Source organism: Anomalospiza imberbis, chromosome 1, assembly GCF_031753505.1.
Source record: "Anomalospiza imberbis isolate Cuckoo-Finch-1a 21T00152 chromosome 1, ASM3175350v1, whole genome shotgun sequence".
NCBI classification, from domain to species: domain Eukaryota; kingdom Metazoa; phylum Chordata; class Aves; order Passeriformes; family Viduidae; genus Anomalospiza; species Anomalospiza imberbis.
This window is the reverse complement of record NC_089681.1, coordinates 83,389,398-83,411,531: the sequence shown is the minus strand read 5'-3', so window position 1 is coordinate 83,411,531 and position 22,134 is coordinate 83,389,398. Positions and strand designations below refer to the sequence as shown.

Below are 22,134 nucleotides of genomic sequence, written 5' to 3'. Positions count from 1 at the left end.
TGTCCCCACACTTCTTCTTAAAGCAGAACTGGAAGATTTGTCGCTTCCTTTCAGACCCAAACGCGGGGAGGAGTTTGCATCAGAATTTACGAATTTCCTGCACTGCCATCCCACAGAAATTCCAGATATCAGTGTCAGCTCCCTCCGGCAGACACACAATCGGCACGGCAGCTCTGCACTGGTCTTTTATCAAGCTCTGTGCTAAAGGAAACACCAGCACCTCCCGAGCCAGCATCTAAACCAACACCCCAGTGGTGCCTTCACTTTCCTTTCCTTACACCACCCGTGCGAGCCTCGCACCCAAAGCCCTTTACAGCGCGCACCCTCGCTGCCCGAGAAGCGCTGCGCTTGCGGGAGGCGAGGAAGCACAGCGGCGTTTCATCCCGACACCGCCCCATTCCCGTGGGATGCCCCGCGGGCGGGGACAGGCCGGAGGCTGCCCCGGTCCCCTCCCACCCGCGCAGCCCCAGCGCAGCCGAGGCCGCTTGGCCGCGTCCCTGCCGGGCCGGCGACAGCGCCAGCCTGGGCCGGGCCAGCGACACCGAACCCCGCTGGGCTCCGCGACAAGTCTTCTAACTTGCCACAGCCTGACAAATACGAGTACAATTTAGGATTGAAAAAGCAGAAATAGACGCATGCAGTGCTTACACTTCTTTTATTATTCCAGGAACAGGACCCACAAAACACATCCCAATATAAGGAAAGCTGTTGCACCTCTGACTTTGGTATTCTACAGGTCAACTGTGGTGTCTAAGAAAATATTAATAGGATAAACATATAACAGTAGCAAGAGAAAAAAAAATTGAAATTAAGAATTTGTCATTCAAATATTGCATAGGTGTCACGTGCCTTTCTGTTACATTCTTTGTTTAAGGACCTGAACTAGGTGACCAGGAAGAAACCCATGGGTCCTGGGGTGATGAAATAAAGGTACTCGCCCCACAAATACCTCACAGGGACATCTGGTACAAAAGCAGACTTTCGTTCCCATTCTTGCCTAAGTGCTGGTTCAGTTGTTAGTCAAAAACGCACATCTATGCATGATGTTCAGCAATACCTGGAACAGGCTGCCAAAAACTCCTTTCAGGTATTGCTCCAGGCAATGATATATTTCTCCAGGCAATGTATCAAGGCACTACATGGATGGGTCTGGAAGATTAAAGGGGAAGGAAGCTACAAATGTGCTCCAGCCTTGTCACAAGCAAAAGCAACAACTTCACTCCCATAGACTCTGACTGCCTGACTCTGCCTTATGGATACCAAAAGTGAAGCCAAGCACAGAAGACGCACTCACAGAGCAAATGGGACGGCTCTTGTGTCAGCAAGAACCTGGAGACCCCTGCACACAGGCACAGGAGGGGTTGGACATGGCAGGTGCTCTGTTTGTCTAAGCAGCTCTGTTATTCCTGCCAAGCCCAAGATCAAGATCACAGAAGAGGGTGCAGGCACAGCTGAAAGAGACAATTAGTGCAGAAGGAATTGCCTTGTTCTAGGGAAATGTAAATGTATTGTTTGATGGCACATTTGCTGCCAAGACATCTCCTCCTTAGGGACAGCAAAATCTGCCACAGAACAAAATGCTGGAAGTTTTGTTGTGCCGGATGAAGAAGAGGAAGGGATGATCAGCAGTGAATTCCGGAACTCTCATTGCACAGCGCATCATCATCACTGCAGCTGTGGCAGCAGCTGCCTCAGTGCCTTCTTCATTGACTTCCACAAAGGATTTGTGAACCACTTCAGAGAGCACCAGCTGGTTGCCAGATGAGATTCCCGAGAAGTCTGCCTTGCCCAACTCAAATGCATCAGGCATTCCCATGCTGCTCAGAAGCGGTTTCAGATCATAATTTTCTTCCAGTTTAAATCTGGGTAAAGACACCCTCACTTTGGTAGAGTCCATCATTTCAGGATTGATCCAATCTATTAACTTCTCATATGTAAGTTCTCGTTCCAGCTGAAAAAAAATTCCAAATTTACTTAATTACAATGGGAATTGTATCAGTGTTACACAAGCAAAAGAAGTTATTATGGGTTTTGTTTACATAGTGCATAGGATGCATCTATTTAAACCTGGTTTGTGTGTCTCAAGCCAGAACTGTAAGTTATACCTATCACTAGAGAATACTGCCCCCATGAAGATCTTTACAAAATGTTTGTTCTGGTAGCTATAACAGGGATCAATCCCCTCCATGTAATGTTTACTTCTACAGAACATGTAAAATTGTTCAGAGTTTTTTAAAATTTTTACTTATGGGACAGAAAGGCACAGATGAACAGATAACAAGGACCCAAAGAAACCAAACCCAGTTCTTCTATCTCTTTACCAAAGGTTCATTCTTCAGGTCAGTCAGCAGCATCATGAAAACAGTGTGTTCACAAAGGCCCTTTGCAGTCAGTCTTAGAAAACTTTATTCATAAACTCCTTGTCCAGAGTGCCAAAGAGCCCAATCTAGTATCCTACCCTCACCACAAAAGAGATCCTGCCCTTTCCTGTGAGCCTCTTTCCAGGCAGTGAGCCACACACCACCTCCCAGCCGCTCAGCACAGAAGGCCTACAGGACAAGCCACAGGACTTCCAAAGAGCCCACCCAAAATCCCCCTCTCCACATTCCATCATCACCTTACTCTTCCTTCACCACAACCACAGCTGACCTCTGCTCCTGAGCAAGGCCAGCTCATCTTCCAGAGCCTCTGCCTAAGGGAGCAGCACACAGCCTGAGCAACACTGACACAGCAGGGGCTGTCACCTTGGGGACAGGGAGCAGAGGGACATTTCCCCTGGCCTTGAGCACCAGCCACACAATTGCTCTAGAACTGAACTGCAGGTCTCTGTGCAATTCAGACTTTCTTCCCTGGAAGGATTCAGGCTGGCTTTGCACTCAGCTCAACAACTTACTCTTTCCAAGCCTGTGGATGCATCCTGGATTGCATCAGGGAGCAGGATGATCATGCTCAGTTCATTACCCACATATGGGAGCTCAAGGATTTTGGTCTGGAAATCCCCAATGTAGGTCATGTTAAAATTTGCCTCCTTGAACATCATCTGAACAGGTTTGGTCTCGTTCTAGAAATGAAGAGATGTCAACAGTTAGTGCTGAGCTTCTCTGCTGGTCTCAAACTACAAAGCAGGTAGCAAATTACTTTGGGCCTTTTAGGATTTTACCAAGGAAAACCGATCACACACCACAGAACACAGACACCACACTGTCTTTTGTAAATGACAAATATCCTGAGATTTCCTTTTTAATTATTAATGTAAAAATGTTTTTGAAAATTCCTTTAAGGTAAATACATGTCTCCACATTTTGTTTACTTAAGAACTAATGACTAGTACTTAAGTGAGCTAGTAATAAGCAGGGACATTGTTCTTCACAATAAATAATTAATTTCAATGTATGTATTGTTAGTCTGTGTGGTTCCAAGCGCTATAACAAAGACTTAAAGTATTTTAATATGTATATACTAAAACTACCAAGAAAGAGTATTATTTTGAATTCTTAAAAGTCATAAGAATTGTAATAAGCAGAGAGATTTTATTCTCATTTTCATTTTCTGCTATCTTATTCCATTTCCTCTTAGAGCATCAGCTATTATTGTTTACATAATTATTTTCCTTCTTCTCAGTTTCATTGTTTTCTCCTTTCCCTTAATGAGATTGTCACATAAGTAGCTTTTTGTTATTAAAGTAGTGCCCATTGGAATAATGCCCAGAGAGAATATGGCAGAAATTATTTTGCAGCAGCAATGACACATAAAAAGGATCGATAAGCAAAAGGAAAGCCACACAGCAATAGAAAATCATCCAGTGAGTCATAAGAAGTACAAGAGTCACAGAAATAATTTCACAGGATGTTGGAAATGTTCCTGGGATGTCAAAGTAACTCTTTGTTACTGAACAGCATGTAAAATAACTAGCTTAAGGTTTCAGCTTACACCTTGCATTTCTAGTTGTTCACGGAGGACAAGGTGTCAGGAACCAAGTCAGTCCAGCAGTTTCTGAAGTGCTCTTGTACAGAGTATGGGGTGAAGAGTAACATTCTCTTATTTAAATGTGCTCATAGCACTTAAAAGGCTTGTTGGATTTATTTCAGCACTGTGGGGAGGGACAGTTTCCAGACAGGCATGAGGGCTTCAATTTTCCTCAAAGAAGGCTTCGAGCAGGTGAGTTAAGGAAGGCACATTACCACTTCTTGTTCATGACTCCTGGAGGCCAAGCCAGGGCTGCAGGGGATCCTGAGGGGCAGCCATGGCCTGCCCATGCCAGGGGCCAAGTCCTCCTCAAGAGCACTGATCTACTTTGATAATCAAGACTGCAGAGAACACAGGCCTTCAGAGGAAATTTGTTTTCCATTTATTTTGGATTGGCTCAGCAGCAGAAATGCAGCAGGAAAGCTCTGACTGACAAAGACTTAAATTCACAATCTTTCACACCTGTCTTTGTGATATATGAAAGGTTCCAGTAATTATGTGAAAAGTTCAGAGAAACTCAGAAAAGATGGTATTCATATGAAAGGGAGTGGGCAGAAAGAATCTCATACAGCCCACCCAAGTCAACCCTGCTTGAAAAATTTAATTTCTTTTTAAAGGTGGTCATTTCAGGCTACTTCAGATTAACAGTGTATTGTCAGAATTTTAGCACATCATACCTTATTAATTTGGAATGGCCTTTCTTTGGTACTCTGTTTGTTGAACTGCTCTTCCCAATTGCCTTTGAAATAGATGGCATTCACCAACACAAGCCTGGTCAAGGAATCGAGAATCCCCTCTGCCAACAGGTTCTGAATTTTACCTTTATGACACAAAAGAAAAAAAAAATCACATTTTTTAATAGTTGGAACTGTATCTAAATATTACCCAAGATAGTATCAGCTCTGCAATTAATAAACAATAGAGAAGAGAACTATGTACCAGATACAGCAATAGCTCAGCATCTGAGTTGTCTGAATTCACAATCCCATACCCAGGGGTAGGTGTTTACCCACACAATTGCAGCCATTAAACACAACTGGGCACTAGGCAAAGCACTCACCTTCAGTCCTTTCCTCTACCCAGCCATTGATTTGTTTCCTGGAATCCTCCCAAGCATGCAGAAAGTCCATCTGTTCCAGGCCAGCATGGTAGGATTTCTGACTGGACTCTATAAACGACTAACAGGGACATTCACAACAGATTTTCAGCAAGAGATTTACTCTCATTCAGACACAGATGATTCTTGCATTCTCCAAGAAATCTGCCAGCTTCCCTTCCCCAGCTTCATATACAAGCCTTAAAGTTCTCACTGACAATTTCCTACGAGGATTTATACCACTTTTTTGAACTAGGAATTGTTATTAAATCAAAAGGCTTATGCACTGTAGTACAAATGTCTACATAAATTCATTTAAAATGATATGGCTATTTTTTTCCTGTTTTTATTTTGTGCTTCTGGGACGTGACATATGATTTTATAAGTTTGTTTATCAGACTCTTGCTAAGAGATACATCAACCATTTCTCCCACAGCCAAATATATGAATGGATCACAAAACCCTCAAGTGTAGAGACTGCTTTGCCATATTCAGATGACGTGTTATTTAAAAAAGATTCTCCACCATGTCTGGACACCAGGCTGGCAGAATCTATTGCACTCGTGGCTCTCAGCACAGAAAATCTGGAAGGCAAACTTCAAGGACTGTCTTGACCTCCAAAAGAAAGAGGTAGCAAGCACATTATACTGAGTCACAACAAATTTAATGGCTACTTACTGGAAGAAACTCAAAGGTCTTTTCTCCATAGAGCCGGTTCGCAGTTCTCAGGATGTATCTGCTGTTTGGATCATTAATTTCGGAGAGAAGGGATTGATACCCATTGTGAGCATCCTGGGCATTGTTCAGAGAGAGCACCTGCACAAAGACAACCTCTGCAGTGCTTGCACAAATCATAAACTAGGGAGAAGCAGAGTAACTAGTCCTGATTTTCCTTCCCTCAAGCCAAGCGCTACAGGGTCACAGAATGGCTCTGGTGGGAAGGGACCTGTGGGGACAATCTGCTACAAAGCCCTGCCCAAGCAGGGATATCTACTGCCTGTAGTCCAGGACTGTGTCCAGATGGATTTTGAGTATCTCCAACTACGGCAACAACATAAGTTTTTGAGAAACTTTTATTAATAGTAAATTTTTTTTTTTTAAATAGAGGTTTTTACTCATCTCTCACTTTGCAAAAGAGCCCAGCATCAGAAGCTAAAGGACTGATTCTGCATTTAATTTTGTCAGGTCATATGTAAAACACATGACAAGCACTATCTGCTTCCTAAGAATGTTTAAAACAAAAAAGTGTAAACCATGATAACAGTTTGATATTCAGTCACTGGGGATTTCTTTATTTATGTGTTTGGCTATGTTTTGAAAACATATATTATCTGATATTAAGTCCAAACAAGGAAGCAGAAGGTAATATTTTATGGAGCTAGAAATTGATCAAGCCAAATTAAAAAAAAAAAAAAATAAAACCACATACATCACAATTACATATTAAAGAAGATCTGTCTCAAAAAAACCACAAAATCCCCATACAACAAAACCCAGGAAACTTCATTTCATAATGAAGGAATCTCACACTTCAAAAACAATGAAAATTTATTATCCTTAAACACATCCCAGAGGAAGAGCTCTGCTCTCTCACACCATAGTGACAATCACAGTTCAGCACAAGTGCATGTCACAGACTGGAAGACACATCTGTTCCTCCTATGATCCCATCAAATGCAATCCACCAAGTTTATTTTGACCTACCTTGCTTATTTGGGCTTCAGTGCTACCTCTGGAACCCAGCAAAACCATAGACAAAGCAGAAGAAATACTAAATGGTGAAAAGAACACATTCTGCCCTCTTTTCTTCTCACACAGCTTTCTTAACAGGTCCACGGCAAAAGTGCTGTTTGCTGCACAGAGGCTTTCCATGCTTCCCAGTCTGGGACATAAAACACAGAATGAGAATGGATCCAATTTATTTGAATACAAAACAGTTATTTCTACCTTCTACTTTTCCCAGCATAAACTAGGCAGCAAAGGTTGGGAAATTATCAGCTCACCGGAGACTGATTTGGTGCCTCAAGCACCTGCGATCCCACACTACACATTTGAGTTATTTCTGCAATTTACAGTCTGCTACTGGATTTCAATCCCATATCTACACAGTGTGACATCTTTTGAGGCGATCGGGCACAAGAACATTCTGTTCAGGACTTCCTGAAAGAAGTTTCTCTTGACTTCACACAGAAAATCATTTCCCTTTATTGGACCACCAGAGCCAAAGTTAGACATCAGAACGGTAGAAATACCAACTCTTACCTTCTCTAAGTCTACAGACCTTCAGTGGTATCTGCAACTTGCTTCTGTGTGTGCACGCTGAGTTTTAAACCTGCCAGCCAGGCTGGGAGAAGCCAGCAGAATGACTTTGCCTACTAGATAAAAGAAGGAAAGAAAAAAAATTATTTCACCTGCCAGCATGACAGGTAACTGCAATTTCCTGCTCTATTACAAAGAAAAAAATCAAAGTTCATTTTAGTTCCATTTTATTGCCTGCAACGTGGCAACGCCCACAATCAGAAACTGTCATACTCTGTATAGGCAGTGAATCTGAGATTCACTACCATACATACATCTGCTTTATGCAGTGAATCTGAGGTTAAACACCACACCTATTAAATGAGCAATATGTACTGGAACACTGAGTTAACTACAGATAAGTATCATAAGTCATCATAAGATAAATGCTGATAGCTTTTACTATCTCTGTCTTTTGTTCTTCCCTTTAGGCAGGGCCTAGTGTTGACATGTTGCTACCAAATACAAAACCAGCTCCTAATTCATACTACTGATTCATTATCTTAGACAGAGAGATTAAAAGAGCAGGTTTCCACATGCACGCTTTTCAAACCAAGAAAATTCCTTGCTAGCAGCTTTACTATAAACAGTAGCAATTTTATCCTATTTCTCTTCTCCCATGACTTTAAAAAAGTACAACCGAAAAACAAGCATGCTTAGATGGAAACAATCCTCCCATTGTGACTAAATGAGTAATTTATGACATCACAGAATAAAGAAGAGACACATGGCATTCACATTGGTTACATTGAAGACCAGAATTTTCCTACTACCCCAGTATCTGCAGATTGCTAGCAATAAGGTTTTTTTGACCTCCTGGTCAAAACACACAGGAATAATGACACCGACAGGCAGTTATTTTCTACAAAGTATCTGCAGGGCTTCCCCAACAGGCAAGAATTTACAGACAAAAAGACACAACTGACACTATCTGCCTGCCTGAAAACCAGGGACATTTAAATAATATTCATAAATATCATAAATAATATTCAACAGCTGGGACACAAGGCTAGGAGTTACACCTGCACAGTCAACTATGCTTTCTCTGCAGCTCAGGAGTAGCAACATAACTACAGATACCCTTCTCACCAGAGACAATGCACAATTTGGAATCCACAGTTTCAGAGACAATACACAATGACCACACTTTAAGGAACAAAAACCCTCACTATACAAGTACATATTTGTCAGTCAGTTGTAAACTGCTGCAAAGCCCTCAGTGGTCAAAGGGTTTGCTGACAGCAACTCATTCCTTACTCTCTCTCCCCATGCTCTGCAGGTCAACAAACTCGTGCGGAGGTTTTGCGTTCCTACCACTCTGAATTATAGGTGTATACTCTCAGCAATAGCCACCTATGCTCCAGGACAGTCTTTACTGACCGAAAGGCTGTATGTAGATCAATCAGCAGACAACCATGGCAGGGCCTTGCCACAGGGAAACCACAGCAGGGTGCAGCTCTCCTCCAGCCCGCGGCCCAAGCGACACTTCCCACAAAAACTACAACGTGGATCAGTGTCCACCAAACAAGGACACTTCCCACATTGTGTCAGCTATATCAGAGGAGTCTCAAGATGACTCTTTCAAACTCAGCCCTGGAGGGAACTCAGGGCAATGAGCACCAGACCATGTCCATCTCCACAGACAAAGCTCTGTCTGTGGCACAGACACCCCTTTTAATTTATTATTGCCTTAACTGGCTTTTGAACTCAGGGCTCAAGCAAAGAATAAAAATGCTGATGTTAGACAGTATGCTAAGGGTAAGAAACAAAGAAACAAGCAAAAGCCACAGAACAACCCAGAAAAGGGAGTCATGACCCATGGATTCACATGTTTTCTGACCTGCAAAAATGGGGTTGGATTTGTAATACTTTCCAAGTTTGAGAGTGATCTGTGGTGGGATTCTGGACAATAACTGATTACATTTAATTTAATTAAATGTGGCACAGACACGCTGACCCAAAGCAGGCTCCCTTGAGGGAAAAGCCTTCATTTAGGATTTAGAGAGTTGGGAGCAATGTTAAAACACTTGCAGGGCGAGACCGCGGACAGCTCTCGGTGATGGCCCTTGGCATCGCCGCTCTCCCTGGGACGCAGGGAATGACACGGCTGCTGTCGGGCTCCTGACCCCTGTGCAGGGGCCGGGAGGGGCAGGGAGGAGCCTGACACTGTGCCAGCAAGCTGAGGCACAGAAAGCCAAAGGTTTGGTCCTCCCTGGAGGGAAGAGTTCCTCTTCCTCCCTCGCCACGGGCTTGGCCTGGCGGGAAACATCGCAAGCCCGCGGAGCTCCCGGCGCTTCCACAAGAAGCGTTCCAGCCGCACCGCCGTGGCTCCAGCTGGCAGCAAACAGCGGTGTTTAGGGAATGTCACGAAAGAGGGAAGAAAAAAAAAAAAAAAAAAAAGAAAATACACACAGTAAAAGCAACGCCATTCAGCTCTACTTCCTAGAAAAACCCGCAAAACAAGAAAACCCTAAAAAAACAGAGGCACAGGCTTTCCCGTAGAAAACCTTCAGGACAACGCAGCAACAGCAACGCGGCCGCCGCACTCACCCCGCCGGCCGCCGTGCTCCCTGTTCCCGGAAGCGCAGCCGGGCAGAGGGAAAGGACGGGAGCCCTGCCCCTCCCGGGATCTAGCCAGAGGCTGAGGCGCTTTTCCCTTGGCCGCCGGGAACGGGAGGCGCCGCAGCCGCTCCCGGTGAAATGGCGGCCCCCCGCCTCAGGGAGTCCTGGCAGCCGCCTCTCCCCTCCCTTTGCAGCTCTGCCGGCCACAGCCCGTGTTTTCTCCACCTCTGCCTCCCTCTCGTGGCAGAGCGGACAGAAAACACCCCCGGTCCATGAGGGTTATTAATTACTATTGCTTATTTCTGCAGCTAGGATTGCTTTGAGCCAAATTGAGCTGTTGCTCTAGCCAGACACCGTACGGGCTTACCCCTTCCTCGCATTCCTGAGGGTTTGAGTGAGAAAAATAGCCCTTAGAGAGGTGTACTTAAAACAAACAAAAAAAAATTTATTAGAAAGAATCTGTGGAGCAACATGAGAATTATGGGGAGCTGATGAAGACTTGGAGTTGGGATGTGGAAGGAAAGCAAGGGAATGGCCACAGGGTGAAGGTTGGGAGGATCTGCTTCCAGTAGTAACTCCAGGGCTTAGTTTAGGGCTAAAAAGCAGGAGCTGGGTCTGATTGCTGCAGGCTGGGGTACATGCTAGGATCACATCAGGATAAGTGGCCCTCATCATAAAGGTAAGGAGAAAGACTCTGGCAAAATATATATGTGCACAGTGCTGTGAGTGGAAGGGATGGAAATGCCATGGTGATGCATAGTGATAAGGGCAGAGCTACCCATGATGGCCTGATCCAAATGATAGCCAGGATTGCTCTGTGGGTGCAAGGCAGTGCACAATCCCCGTGACACGGTTGTCCCTTCAGCTTAGGAAGGAGACATTAGAGGAGCTGTGCCTCAAGCACCAGGGTGGGTGGTCTGATGAAGAAGAGGTTCAAGTCCTGCTCCCCTGGTTGCCGAGAGCCTCAGGTTTGGGGTTTGCCTCTGTGCTAGCAAGCAAGCATCTCCTGCTCTGCAGCAGAAGGACCCCCTGACTAGGGTGAGCAAAATCTACCAAAGAAGAGGATGGTTTGTGATTTGTTGTGTCTGATAAAGAAGATAAAGGGGTGGTCAGCTTTGAAAGTCATTGTTGGGACTCTCGATCTCATCATCAAGACACCTGTGGCAGCTGCTGCCTCCGTACCTTCTTCATTGACCTCCACAAAAGCTTTGTGAATAACTTGTGAGATGAAAAGATCCTTCTTCACTGACATCCCTGTGAAATCAGCCTGACCTGGATCAAAAGCATTTTGTATCCCCATGCTGCTCAGAGGGGATTTAAGGTCATAATTTTCTTCCAGCTTCAATTTGGGCAGGTATAGATCCACTTCAGCTTTCATCATATTGTCTGATTTGGTCCATTCAGACAGTTTCTCATATGTCAGCTCTCTTTCCACCTGCAATGAGTTGAGGAAGAAAATAGTTGGGATGTGAAGGACAGAGACAAGACATGCACAGACCAATGTCTTATTGCTCATCAAGAACATGTAAAGCAAGACTCGACTACCAGCAGTGACTACAGATGGAACGTGTATCGTATTTATAGGGCATGATTTGACAAAGTGCTGAGTGACTTATACTCCTATTTATTTTCTTAAAGGTGGTGAGGTGTAGGCCTGAAGCCTCAGAGTAGTTTATCATTTTTTTCTCTGGTGTGAAGAACATTGCTTTTTTTGCAATGTATTACTTATAATAATAATAATAGGTGCTTAATGTGTGTGTATATGGATAAATTTTCTCTTAGTAGTGATAAATAAATGGGATGCATGGGAACTAAGGTACAAATAAAAATATTTGCCCTGCTGTGTTTAGAATCTGAAACTGATCCTGGCATAGTCATGAGTTGGTGTTGGCACCTTCTGGGTCAGGGTAGTCAGCACTTAGTTTGAGAAACCTCACCACAAACTATCAGCTGGAAATCCAGACTGAAAATTACATAAACATTAATTAATACTGCTCTCAGGAGATGATAACTCTAGGGCTCAGTGATTCAGAGGTGATCCTTGCTTTCTCTATGCTATACTGGCAATAGGAAAGAGGATACAAAATAGTCTAAGACAGTTGTGTGGACATAGGTTTTAGAAATACTGTATTTGCAATGTTATCACATGTCCTGAATCCTAAGCTGAAAATCATGGTGTTACAGTTTCTGAAGCAAAGTATGAGCACATTAGAGCTGCAATTTTGAAGCTTGTTCTTCCTCACTCATTTAATCTGTTTCTGTTACTGTTTCATAGTGTATGTGATGCAACAGTAGGTCAGCTTTACCAGCTCCAGGCCAGTAGTGTTATCATTGATGTCATCAGGAAGGAGAACGAACATGCTGAGTTCATTTTCCACATATGGCAGCTCAATGATTCTGAATTTCATGGTGGTTTCATGAAGTATGAAAAATTTATCTTTCAAAAACATCATGTGTACTGGTGTAGTCTTGGTCTGGAAAAAATTGAGACATAAAAATTACCTTACACATTAAAAGTATGATAAAATTTACTTGCTTCATTGAACTGAAAACAAGTACAAGATTCAGCAGCATTTGGATACCCAGGACCCTTTTCTTTAGACAGTATCACATACACCCCCTTTTCAAAGTCTTGGAGATCTTTATAAAAATTAGTATAAACACACAAGCTAAATACCTACTAACTGAATCCCATGTAATGTATTTCTAAATTTAAAATAAAGATTAAGCTTTGATAATCAAGTAACTCTCTTTGCAGGCTTTGGTATTCACCCTGTGAATTAAACCCTTTCTGGCACCCATATGTTTGGTTTGCATGGTAGTGGGGAAGCTGCAGGGGTGGTGTCTGTGAGGAGACATCAGAATATGCCTCTGTCAGGCAGAGGCAGTTTCAGCTGGCTCCAGGACGGACCTGCTACTGTCCAAATCTGAGCCAGTCAGTGATATTGGTAGTGCCTCTGTGGTTATGTATTTAAGAAAGGGTAAAAAATGCTGCACAAAAGCAGCTGGGAGAGCTGAGTGAGATGATGTGGGAGAAACTGTCTTGAAGACACCCAAGGCAGCTAGGAAGAAGGGGGAGAAGGTGCTCCACGCCCTGGAGCTGAGATTCCCCTGCAGTCCATGGTGAAGACAATGGTGGTGCAAATATCCACCCTGCAATCTCTGGAGAATCCATGCTGGAGCAAGCTCCTGGCAGGACCCATGATGCTGTGGAGAGCAGCCCTTTTCTTGCATCACCTGTGACCCCACAGTGGACTCAAACTGGAGCAGTTCTTGCAAAATTGCAGACCATGGGAAGGACTCACATTGGATGTGAAGGACTTTATCCCATGGATAGGACCCCGCACTTGAGCAGAGGAAAAGTGTGAGGAGGAGGAAGGAGCTGTAGAGACAACACGCGATGAGCTGACTACAATATTAGCCCGTTCCCAGTCCCCTGCACTGCTTTGGGGCACAGATGAGTCGTAAGTGAAGTTGAGACTGGGAGGAAGGGAGGGTGGGAGAGGAACTTTATGTTTGATTTACTTCACTAATTTACTCTGAGAATTGGCAATAAATTCATTTTTTGAAGTTGAGCCTGTTCTGCCCATGATGGCCATTGGTAAATGCTCTCCCTGTTCTTTCCCTGACCCATGACCTTTTCATCCTATTTTTCTCCCCCTATCCTGTTGACAAGGGGCAGTGATAGGGAGTCTCAGTGGGCACCTGGTGGCTGGCCAAGGTCACCCACCACAACCATCTGCTGTGACAGATCCTAAAACTGCACATGTAGTGCAGTAGGTTTCGGGTACACAGTCACATCAGTTGCTTCACATTGTCTGGCATACAAAAGGTACTTGGACCCGCAATCTATGTCAAACAAAATGTTTGTTTCCATTGACAAATAGTTTTGCTTGCTTTTGACACAGTCCAAAAATACGCGTGCAGTCAGCTACTGGGAATTGTCAGTGCGTGATCATTTAATACTGTTAGCTCAATGAATAGATCATCTGAATGGATCACCCTCATACACTCAGCTAAAATAACAAACCCTGTGAAAATTCCCTTTGAGGTTTGATGTAACACCCAGGGTATGTGTGGGAAGAACAGCTGGATGAGATCCCATGATTTCAGGGTGCCAAGAGCAGAAGTGAGCTCTAGGTGTGTAAACATTGCTCTCCAAAGCAACCTGGTCCTGTTTGAAAATGGTATTTAGAGAAATTTCTTCTTTTCCTTAAGCTACTTTCCTTTACTTACTTTGCTTAGCTTACTTTTTAAAAATTAACTTTAACTGTTCCCAAGTATTTTGATACTAAGGAGTTAGAAATTTAAAATCCAGTTTTCATGGATATGCATAAACAAGACAATGCTGAGTTATTTTCACAGTTGGTGTTCTTCCTGAGTTTATACCACTTTCTCAGCTATATGTAGTGTTGCAGTGGCATATGAAATACAGGTGAAGTATTTTCTCCTCAGTAATAGACATATTGACATAGGACAACAGGCATATCAACAAGGAATTTACCTTGCTTATTCTGAAGGGCATCTCAGAAGTATTTTTCTCCAGAAATTTCTTCTCCCACTTTCCTTTGAAATAAATGGCATTTACTAAGACCAACACAGTGCGAGAATGGAGAGATCCTACAGGCAGCAGACTCTGTATTTTCCCTTCAAAATCAGACAAAGAGACTTATTTCAGTGTGACTGCACAACTTGCCAGTTTTAATTGTTCCTTGTCTGTGCCTACCTCTCTTTCAAAAATGTTTGCATTTGGGAGGTTTTTTTTTTTTTACTTTATGTATTTATGTTGTATTTACATATGGTAAAAATGACCTTTTGAAGTATCTCTGTATTCTTTGTCCAGAGAAGTTTTGGATGCCCCATCCCTGGAAGTGTTCAAGGCCAGGTTGGATGGGGCTTTGAGCAACCTGGTCTGGTGGAAGATGTCCCTATCTGTGGCAGGGGGCTTTGGAAAGAGATGATCCTTAAGGTCCCTACCAACCTAAAACCATTCTATGAATTCTCTGGGGTTTTTTTTTTAATTATATTTTTTTGAGTTTTAGTAGTAAATGGCATTGGAAAGTGGGTAAAGCGGAATAGCTTGGGTGTTCTGTGAAGTTGGTTGCAAGCAGCTGGAGAATGCAGAAGTAAAACCCTCACTAGTCATTGTGTAGCCACAGAGTATCTACCTGTGCAGGCCTTTGAACAGCAATGATTCAGAGGAGGCTACAGCATAAAGAATTCAGGGAAGGACCTTGTAGGGAGCAGCAGTTAGGCTGGAGAGAGGCAGTCTTCAGACTATTTAGCTGTACTTTACTCATCACCTCCCTGCCCTGAGTTTCCACCTTTTATGGATTCTTGGCTGCGAAAGCCATAAATGTGGAAATACAAAATCTTTGAAAGTTGGACAAGAAGAAAGCCATCAGAGTGATACTTACTCTCAGTTTTATTTTGTACCCATGAATTGATCTGTGCTCTGACTTGTTCTGCAGCACTCTTAAAGTTTACAGCTTGTGGCTTTACATTGTAATAGCTTGTAATGAGTTGTAAGAACTTCTGAAAGATAGGATTAAAGAATGTGTGCTTATTTAGTTAAACTTGAGTTATAAAAATATTAGTAGTAATCAGTTCAACAGATTATACAATCTGCTAATACATAATTCAAGAAAACTTGGTTTATATGCAGTAACCTTTATAATAAGGCCTGATACATTCTATTATAAATATTAAGTAAGGACAGATCAAACGTCAGTCTCAAGGAAACTGATACTTCAGATTTTTGTGTTTGAAATCAAAGGTGGAAATTTTAAATTTTGAAATATCCATGAAACCTTTACATTTTTTTTTAATTTCTCAAAATTACATTTCTATATAATTTAAATACTATTTTTTTCCTTCTTTATGAAGTAGTGTTCAGTACGAGATGAAAGAATAGTCTCATATAAAGTTGAACAAAAGCTTTTAGTTTGCTTCAGAGGTGAGGAACCTGCAAAAATTTGTGAGGACAATAAAAGGAATGTTCTGGTAGAATAAAGTCATGGCAGAAAAGTAGAATTAACATTTCCATTGCTGTCTGCTGTGAAATCATTCATGGAGATTCCCAGCAGGAAATTCCCTTGATTCTCTGTAAAGCAAATGTACATGAGATTATGGAGAAAATGAGCAATACACATCCAGAAGGACAAATTGCTGATTACTCAGGAAACCAAACAAACTCCAAAATCAAAGAACAGTAATCTCATTTAACCCCCCTTCCAAGGACCTGGAAGATGATTAATACAACATCAGTTCTGAAAATATTTCAGAGATACAGATAATTACAAACTCATTAGTCGGTGTGGGGCAAATGAATAAAATGGGTGTAGTGGGTGTATGGGTTAACGTGACTTATTGGAGAAGTGTCAACAAAATTTTGTAATAGGAAATCAAAAATCACAAATCTGTTGGAGTTTTCTGAAGGTGTTAGGAAGCATATGGGTAAAAGGACTGAGCCATTACAGTCTTTTTGGGTTACCAAAATGCATTTTGTAGGACTTGTCACCAAAGGCTGAGCATCCATGTGACTACAGAGATACGTCTAATTTGTTTAAAAGACTAGAAACCAAGAGCAGGAGGAAAAAACATTCACAATGAAGGGTTATTTCTGCTGGAGTATCACAAGGATGTGTACTGGCATCTGTGCTACAGTATTTTTTCTATAAGACCAAAGTCTAAATGTTTACATTAAAAATATATATTAACATATTTATAGGTGATCCAGTAAAGTGTAAGACATAGGAAGTGACTGTTACAGTTTAGGAATGAGGTATTGAAGCTGTAATGGACAGGTGCATGAAAAAAACCTGCCTTATCATGGCCAAAAATGCAAATGAAAATTTAGTAACTATGAAGAAAGGAGTAGGCAACAAAAGAGAAATTTCCATAATGGCACTTTATAATGCTATAGTATGTCCAGTGTCTGAGTTTGCAATGCAGCTGTGGCCTCCCCAGTCTCAGAAATGCTACAGTTTTAAAAATACAGACATAGGGGATGAGGGTGACCAGAGATGTGGAGAAATGTCCTACAGAAAAGAGATGAACCAACAGCAATGCCAACAGGCAGCAAGCTCAGAAAGCACAGGTGCTTCCTGCAGTGTATAGCTCAGCTGTGGAAATCCTGGTGGTGAGGGCTGACATAGATTCAAAAGACAAGTGTGCAAAGTCCTAAAACAACAGCTCATCATGGTCACTTTAGACATGCCCTCTGGTTCAACGAGTCCCTGAGCTGCAGATCAGTTGGTGGCCACAGCAGATTTTAGAGAAGAATCACTACACAGTTTTTTCATGCACTTGCCAAACTATTGTGCACTGCTGAAAACAGATGGACCTCTTGCCTCTCCAAGGCTCGCCCTCTATGGCTGTCCTCATGTTCTCACTTAAACCCCAGTGCTATCATTTGTGATTTTTTATTGTCTCTATTGATAATCACTCTTAACGTCAGCATATTCTCAGGTAAAGATGTTCAACTCACAGGCAGTAGTGGGTAGGTCTTTTCCTCATACAGTCGGTTGGCACTCTTCAGCAAGTAAGTGCTTCTGCGTTTGTTGATGTCACACAGGAGCTTTTTGAAGCCAGAGTGGATGTTTTCTGCTCCCTCATGCTCAGGATCCTTGGAAAGAGACACAATTAATATGGATTTATTTTTTTGTCTGCTGCACCTGCTTTATTTAAATTGTTCATGTTGTTTTAATTAAAAAGGAGTTTCAGGGAATGAAGCTTTTTTGAAAATGTTTCATGTTTGCAGCACTGTGTATAACTAGATAAATGGGATTCTACCTGTAGGACAATGATTTATTTCTGCAGTGCTTTGTAGGCATTTGGGGGCATCATCTGATGGTGCACCAAGGAAGCTGAGTTTTCTCATATTTGTCATTTTCAGGCCTGATTTTCAGTTTCACAATACCTTTCAGTTTCACAAGGATCGATTAATGCAGCCTGGCAGCTTTTGAGAAGGTGTTCTACTCTCACAGAAACAAATGTTAGGGCACCAACTTACCAACTATTCAAATCTTTCTGTTTCACATGGGTGTTTTCTGTTGCTGTTTGGATTTTGGAGAGAGCTTGTTCTGGATGTCAGTGTTGATGGTTTTAGGGAGGATGAGGTTGCTTGCCAGCTGTTTCCAGCTGTTGCTTTGCAAATGGAGGAATGAACTGCTACGTGTCAGCTGCTCCCCACCAGCTGCCTGGATACTGTGTCCTCCCCCATGTCATGTACTGTGCCCTGCACATGAGACACCGAGAGTCTCTGCCACTGACTCAGGGTGACTCGTCTGTCATTCCTTGCTATGATCTTTTCTCGCTCATGCTGAGACGTGGGCTGCCAGGAAGGACACCTAGGAAAGAATTTGGTAGCCAGAGGATGCAGGATAGCAGAGGCTGGTTTTTTTTTTCAGGGGGATGGGAACAGGACAAAGAGGCAATAGGGGGAAATATCTGAAGGAAAAGATTAGACAGACTTTGGTGCAATTTATGAAGTCAGTGAGTTGCTAAAATGAATGTGAGTGCAGTGATCATCTTGAAGAACCATCTCACACCATCAAGGGACAGAATGATATAATCCCCTTGCCCTTTTTATTTGAAGTTAGTCTAATTTAATTTCTTTCAGCTGTCTTTTAGTTTCTGTGCTGAAAAAAACATGGCTTGTTTGAGTGTAATACTTTTCAATGATTAGGGAGTTAATTTGTTGAAAAATATCTGGACCATTTCTCCTGCTGGCAAGTCTCTGGGGAGCCGATGAGCAAGGGTGAGTCAACACACATTACCTTAAAGGGGAATTTTGTCTGCCTGATGTGTCTGTGCATACAAAAGGAGGAAGGGACTTAATTGGGTAGGGCTGGAGTCAGGTGTGAATGCAGTAGTTGTTTATCACTACAGAACAAATACCCCAACCAACCTGAAGGTGGTAAGAAATGGAATTTTCCTAAGCATATAGGACCAATGATTTTTTTGATATTTCCACAGGCCAGCTAAAACTAAGTGAGACAGTATTATGGTCAATCAAAATGCTGTTAGTGTCTCAGTTCTGCATTTGAAAGACTGAATTAATGAGTTTTACAGTGATATTACCTGTTCTTTCACTTTTTCTTTATATAGTTCTTACTGAACCAAGACAGTAGATAATAGACTGAAAACAAGCAGATGCTAAAAGCCTAAAGCAGTGGTTGCATTGGACTATCCCGTTCTCAGAGATTTTTATCTCAGAGTGTTTTGTTGTAATAAATACCATCTTTCTTTTCTTTGGTCTTGCTGGAGAAGGCCTTGTTGTCTCAGATGAACCTTCTTCTCTTGCAGTCTGGTTAAAATGAAGAACCTGTGATGATGATGATAAATGTTCATAAAGACAGCTTGTTTGTTTGAGATTATTATGCCCAGGGGTTATAAATATCCTAGTTTTGTATGGTAATCCACCAGCCATGCCCAATGACAGTCTGTTGAAGTTATTGAGGACAATTATGTTATATGTTATTGAGGACATTGATTAAATCTCTGTAACTGTATCATTACGATATAGATTTTGGCCACATGGACTGCTTAATAATAGACCAGTATTGTGACTGGAACAGGCTGCCGAGGGAGGTGACCACAGCACCAAACCTGCCAGAGTTGAAGTGTTTGGACAATGCTCTCAAGCACATGCTGTGACTCTTGTGTCCTGTGCAGGGCCAGGAGTTGGCCTCAATGATCCTCATGAGTCCATTACAACAGTATATTCTGTGACTTTCTGATGTTTTCAATACTCACGTATTTCCATTATTCAAGGAAGAATTACAATTTTTATGGAATAACTATGTCACAAACTGAGATTTATGCCTCTCCTGTGCGGCCAAACGTATGTTCAGGAGAGTTTGCTACCTTCTGTATGCAGTATGAGAAAGCAGATATACTGCTGCCAGAACTAGTTGAGGTCTAGAAGCAGTGGTATCTTACTCAAGAGATTATCTCCAGATTTCCTTCCTCTAGCATATCATAGTGCCATATTAATTTTTTTTTAATAAAGGTGTGTCCTCATTACTTTTTGGGCATTATATTAGGTTAATTATTCTGTTCAGAGGGCAGTTAAAATGGAACAGAGAGCTCCAAGCAAGACCAAGAGTAGCCTCTAATGTCAATAACTTCTCATTGATAGACCACTTGCAATGCTCTGTGAACTGTAAGTGTAAGCTAAATGTAGGGTTGGTGGAGAGCAGAGATCTTGGAAATAAAGTGGAAGTGACCTGCCATAGTGTTGGTACAGAAAAGAGCCCTACTCATGCTATCAGCATTGCAGATCACTGTCCTTCCATGTTGTTCCTTGCCGTTCGCCATAGGTAGAATAACAGTGCAATTTATGCAGGAACCCCCTGAAGGTGAGACACAGATAATTTCAGAGCTTACCTCGGCCATCTGGCTTGCAGTGTCACCTTTTGCACCCAGGTGGACCATGGCAAGAGCAGTTGCAATACTCCAAGGAGAAAAGAAAATGTTTTGGCCTTTGGAAGTTTCATTCAGCTTTTTGTAAAGGTCCAGAGTGAAGCTGTTGGTTGACACTGACAGAGATTCCATTGGTACACCTGAGACAAATGAGTGTCAGAGAGAGGTGGTGACTGTCCCTTAGCTACTTTTAAAAAATACAAAGCTCCCAGTGGGAGATTGCCTGTACCTCTCAAAAACAGTCTGAAGATACCTCTGGGTAAAAAAGGATTTTACCCTGGGTAAAATACTGCACAGAGACCAAGTACAGTCAGCTAGTAGGTTTCTTTCTAAGACCTGCATTATTTTTTCCTTCCTCATCACACTGAATGTCCTTGTCAGGTTTACTTGTTTTTCATCAGTTGAGTACAATTTTAACTAGAAATGTTTTCAGACTTTAGACTTGTTTCAAAAATTAATTTGCTTTTTTCCTTATTTTCATAGAGTTACTCTTCGATTCTGAGAGAATGAAACAGAATAATTTCTCACCATGCTACTTTGGGCTTTTTTTCTATTTGTTTAAACTTAGTCTACTATTATTTTCTGCTGAAAAAAAGCTGAATTCAGGTGATTCACTACAGATATATCCTGAAGACTACTAGAGAGATACAGATTATTACACATTCTTGGTATAGGTAAACCCATATTTGGAAGCTGTAGTTGGATTTGCTAATTTCTGTTTTTCAATAAAATTCTTTTATCTTACGTACAACCCCAAATAGTTCCTCTTTTAACCAACAACAAATTTTCTCTGGTTTCCTGCTGGTTTGTCCTGCACATTTTCCATCTGTGTTCTACTTCTTTTCCTAAGTATGTTTTTACAGGACAAAATCAAAGAAAACAAGTAACCACAACCCCAGGATTAAATTAATTCATGGAACCAGAACAAATTATTTTTTGGTCCATGTAACACCTTGATAAATATTCGGACAAACTCAGACATTTCCATTGTCTTCATCAGAATAAAGACTAATAAAACATTTGGTAAAGTTAGTGTCAGATGACATCAAGTAAAATTTAAGCATGAGATCAACAACAGCAACTGGGCATTTAAATTCATCTTCAACCACAATTCGTGTGGTTAATCAAAAACTGCAGTCTTCAAAGCAGGCTGCTCCATGAAGTGTCAAAGTGGAGCCTCTGAGGTCCTCAAGTTCTGTTTTTAAAGCTTCCTAGAGCTCTGCAACAGCTTTGAAGCATTCCCAGGCGTGCTTCAGAGGTGAATGCCATGCAGCCTAGCTCACACCTAAGCATTTTTAGGTCCTTCAAAGCACATGTCCTACTGCTGTTCCTGGAGATGCTGATACTCCCTGGTGATGAAGGCACCCTTCCTACAGGTCAGGAAACTTTCTGCCCTCCCAGTCTCTGTAGGTTTTGCCCAACCCTGGTTTGGATTCTGTCCACTGTGCCTTGGCACAAGGTTTTCTTAAGGGCTACACTTCATAGTAAAAAATAAACACTCCCTTCCCCTGAATGACTTTCATGCCATCATTTAACCACTCAGCTCCAAATAATTTTAAGTGAATTTTTAAGATTTTCAAATGAAAGCTAGTTATTTTGATACAAATATCCAGTTACCTGAAATCCTGAGAGAGAAAAGAGTTAAGATCTGTCTTCAGTCAGGGTCTGTGGCGGTCTGTGGGGCAATGAGTATTTTTGGAAATGTAGAAATATTTGCACCTCCCTTTTCTTATCTACATCCTCTTCTGGTATTAAACGTGCACGTTCCCTCATTTATTCCCAGT

At 42.1% G+C, this 22,134-nt stretch overlaps 1 protein-coding gene across 1 annotated transcript; it reads right to left on the bottom strand.

Annotated features, from left to right (window-relative positions):
* Positions 1–638: 638 nt before the first annotated feature.
* LOC137471373 (uncharacterized) lies at positions 639–22,062 on the bottom strand. Its single transcript, XM_068185674.1, has 15 exons — positions 21,968–22,062; positions 20,315–20,490; positions 19,164–19,250; positions 17,412–17,549; positions 15,340–15,457; positions 14,427–14,569; positions 12,229–12,396; positions 10,957–11,357; positions 9,402–9,539; positions 6,767–6,944; positions 5,741–5,878; positions 5,027–5,144; positions 4,644–4,786; positions 2,894–3,061; positions 639–1,951 (listed from the first exon to the last, which is right to left on the bottom strand). The coding sequence occupies exons 2-15, from the start codon at positions 20,480–20,482 to the stop codon at positions 1,547–1,549; spliced, it is 2,511 nt and encodes an 836-aa protein (XP_068041775.1). The 5' UTR covers positions 20,483–20,490; positions 21,968–22,062; the 3' UTR covers positions 639–1,546.
* Positions 22,063–22,134: the final 72 nt, after the last annotated feature.

What these genes read in the sequence shown, in the direction of transcription:
- LOC137471373 (XM_068185674.1), bottom strand. Translation starts at nt 20,482, where the DNA reads ATGGAATCTCTGTCAGTGTCAACCAACAGCTTCACTCTGGACCTTTAC. An exon ending in CTGCAAGCCAGATGGCCGAG is followed by an intron (nt 19,251 to 20,314) that starts GTAAGCTCTGAA and finishes TCATCATCACAG; the next exon opens with GTTCTTCATTTTAACCAGAC. An exon ending in CATCCACAGGCTTGGAAAGA is followed by an intron (nt 1,952 to 2,893) that starts GTAAGTTGTTGA and finishes ATTTTTTTTCAG; the next exon opens with CTGGAACGAGAACTTACATA.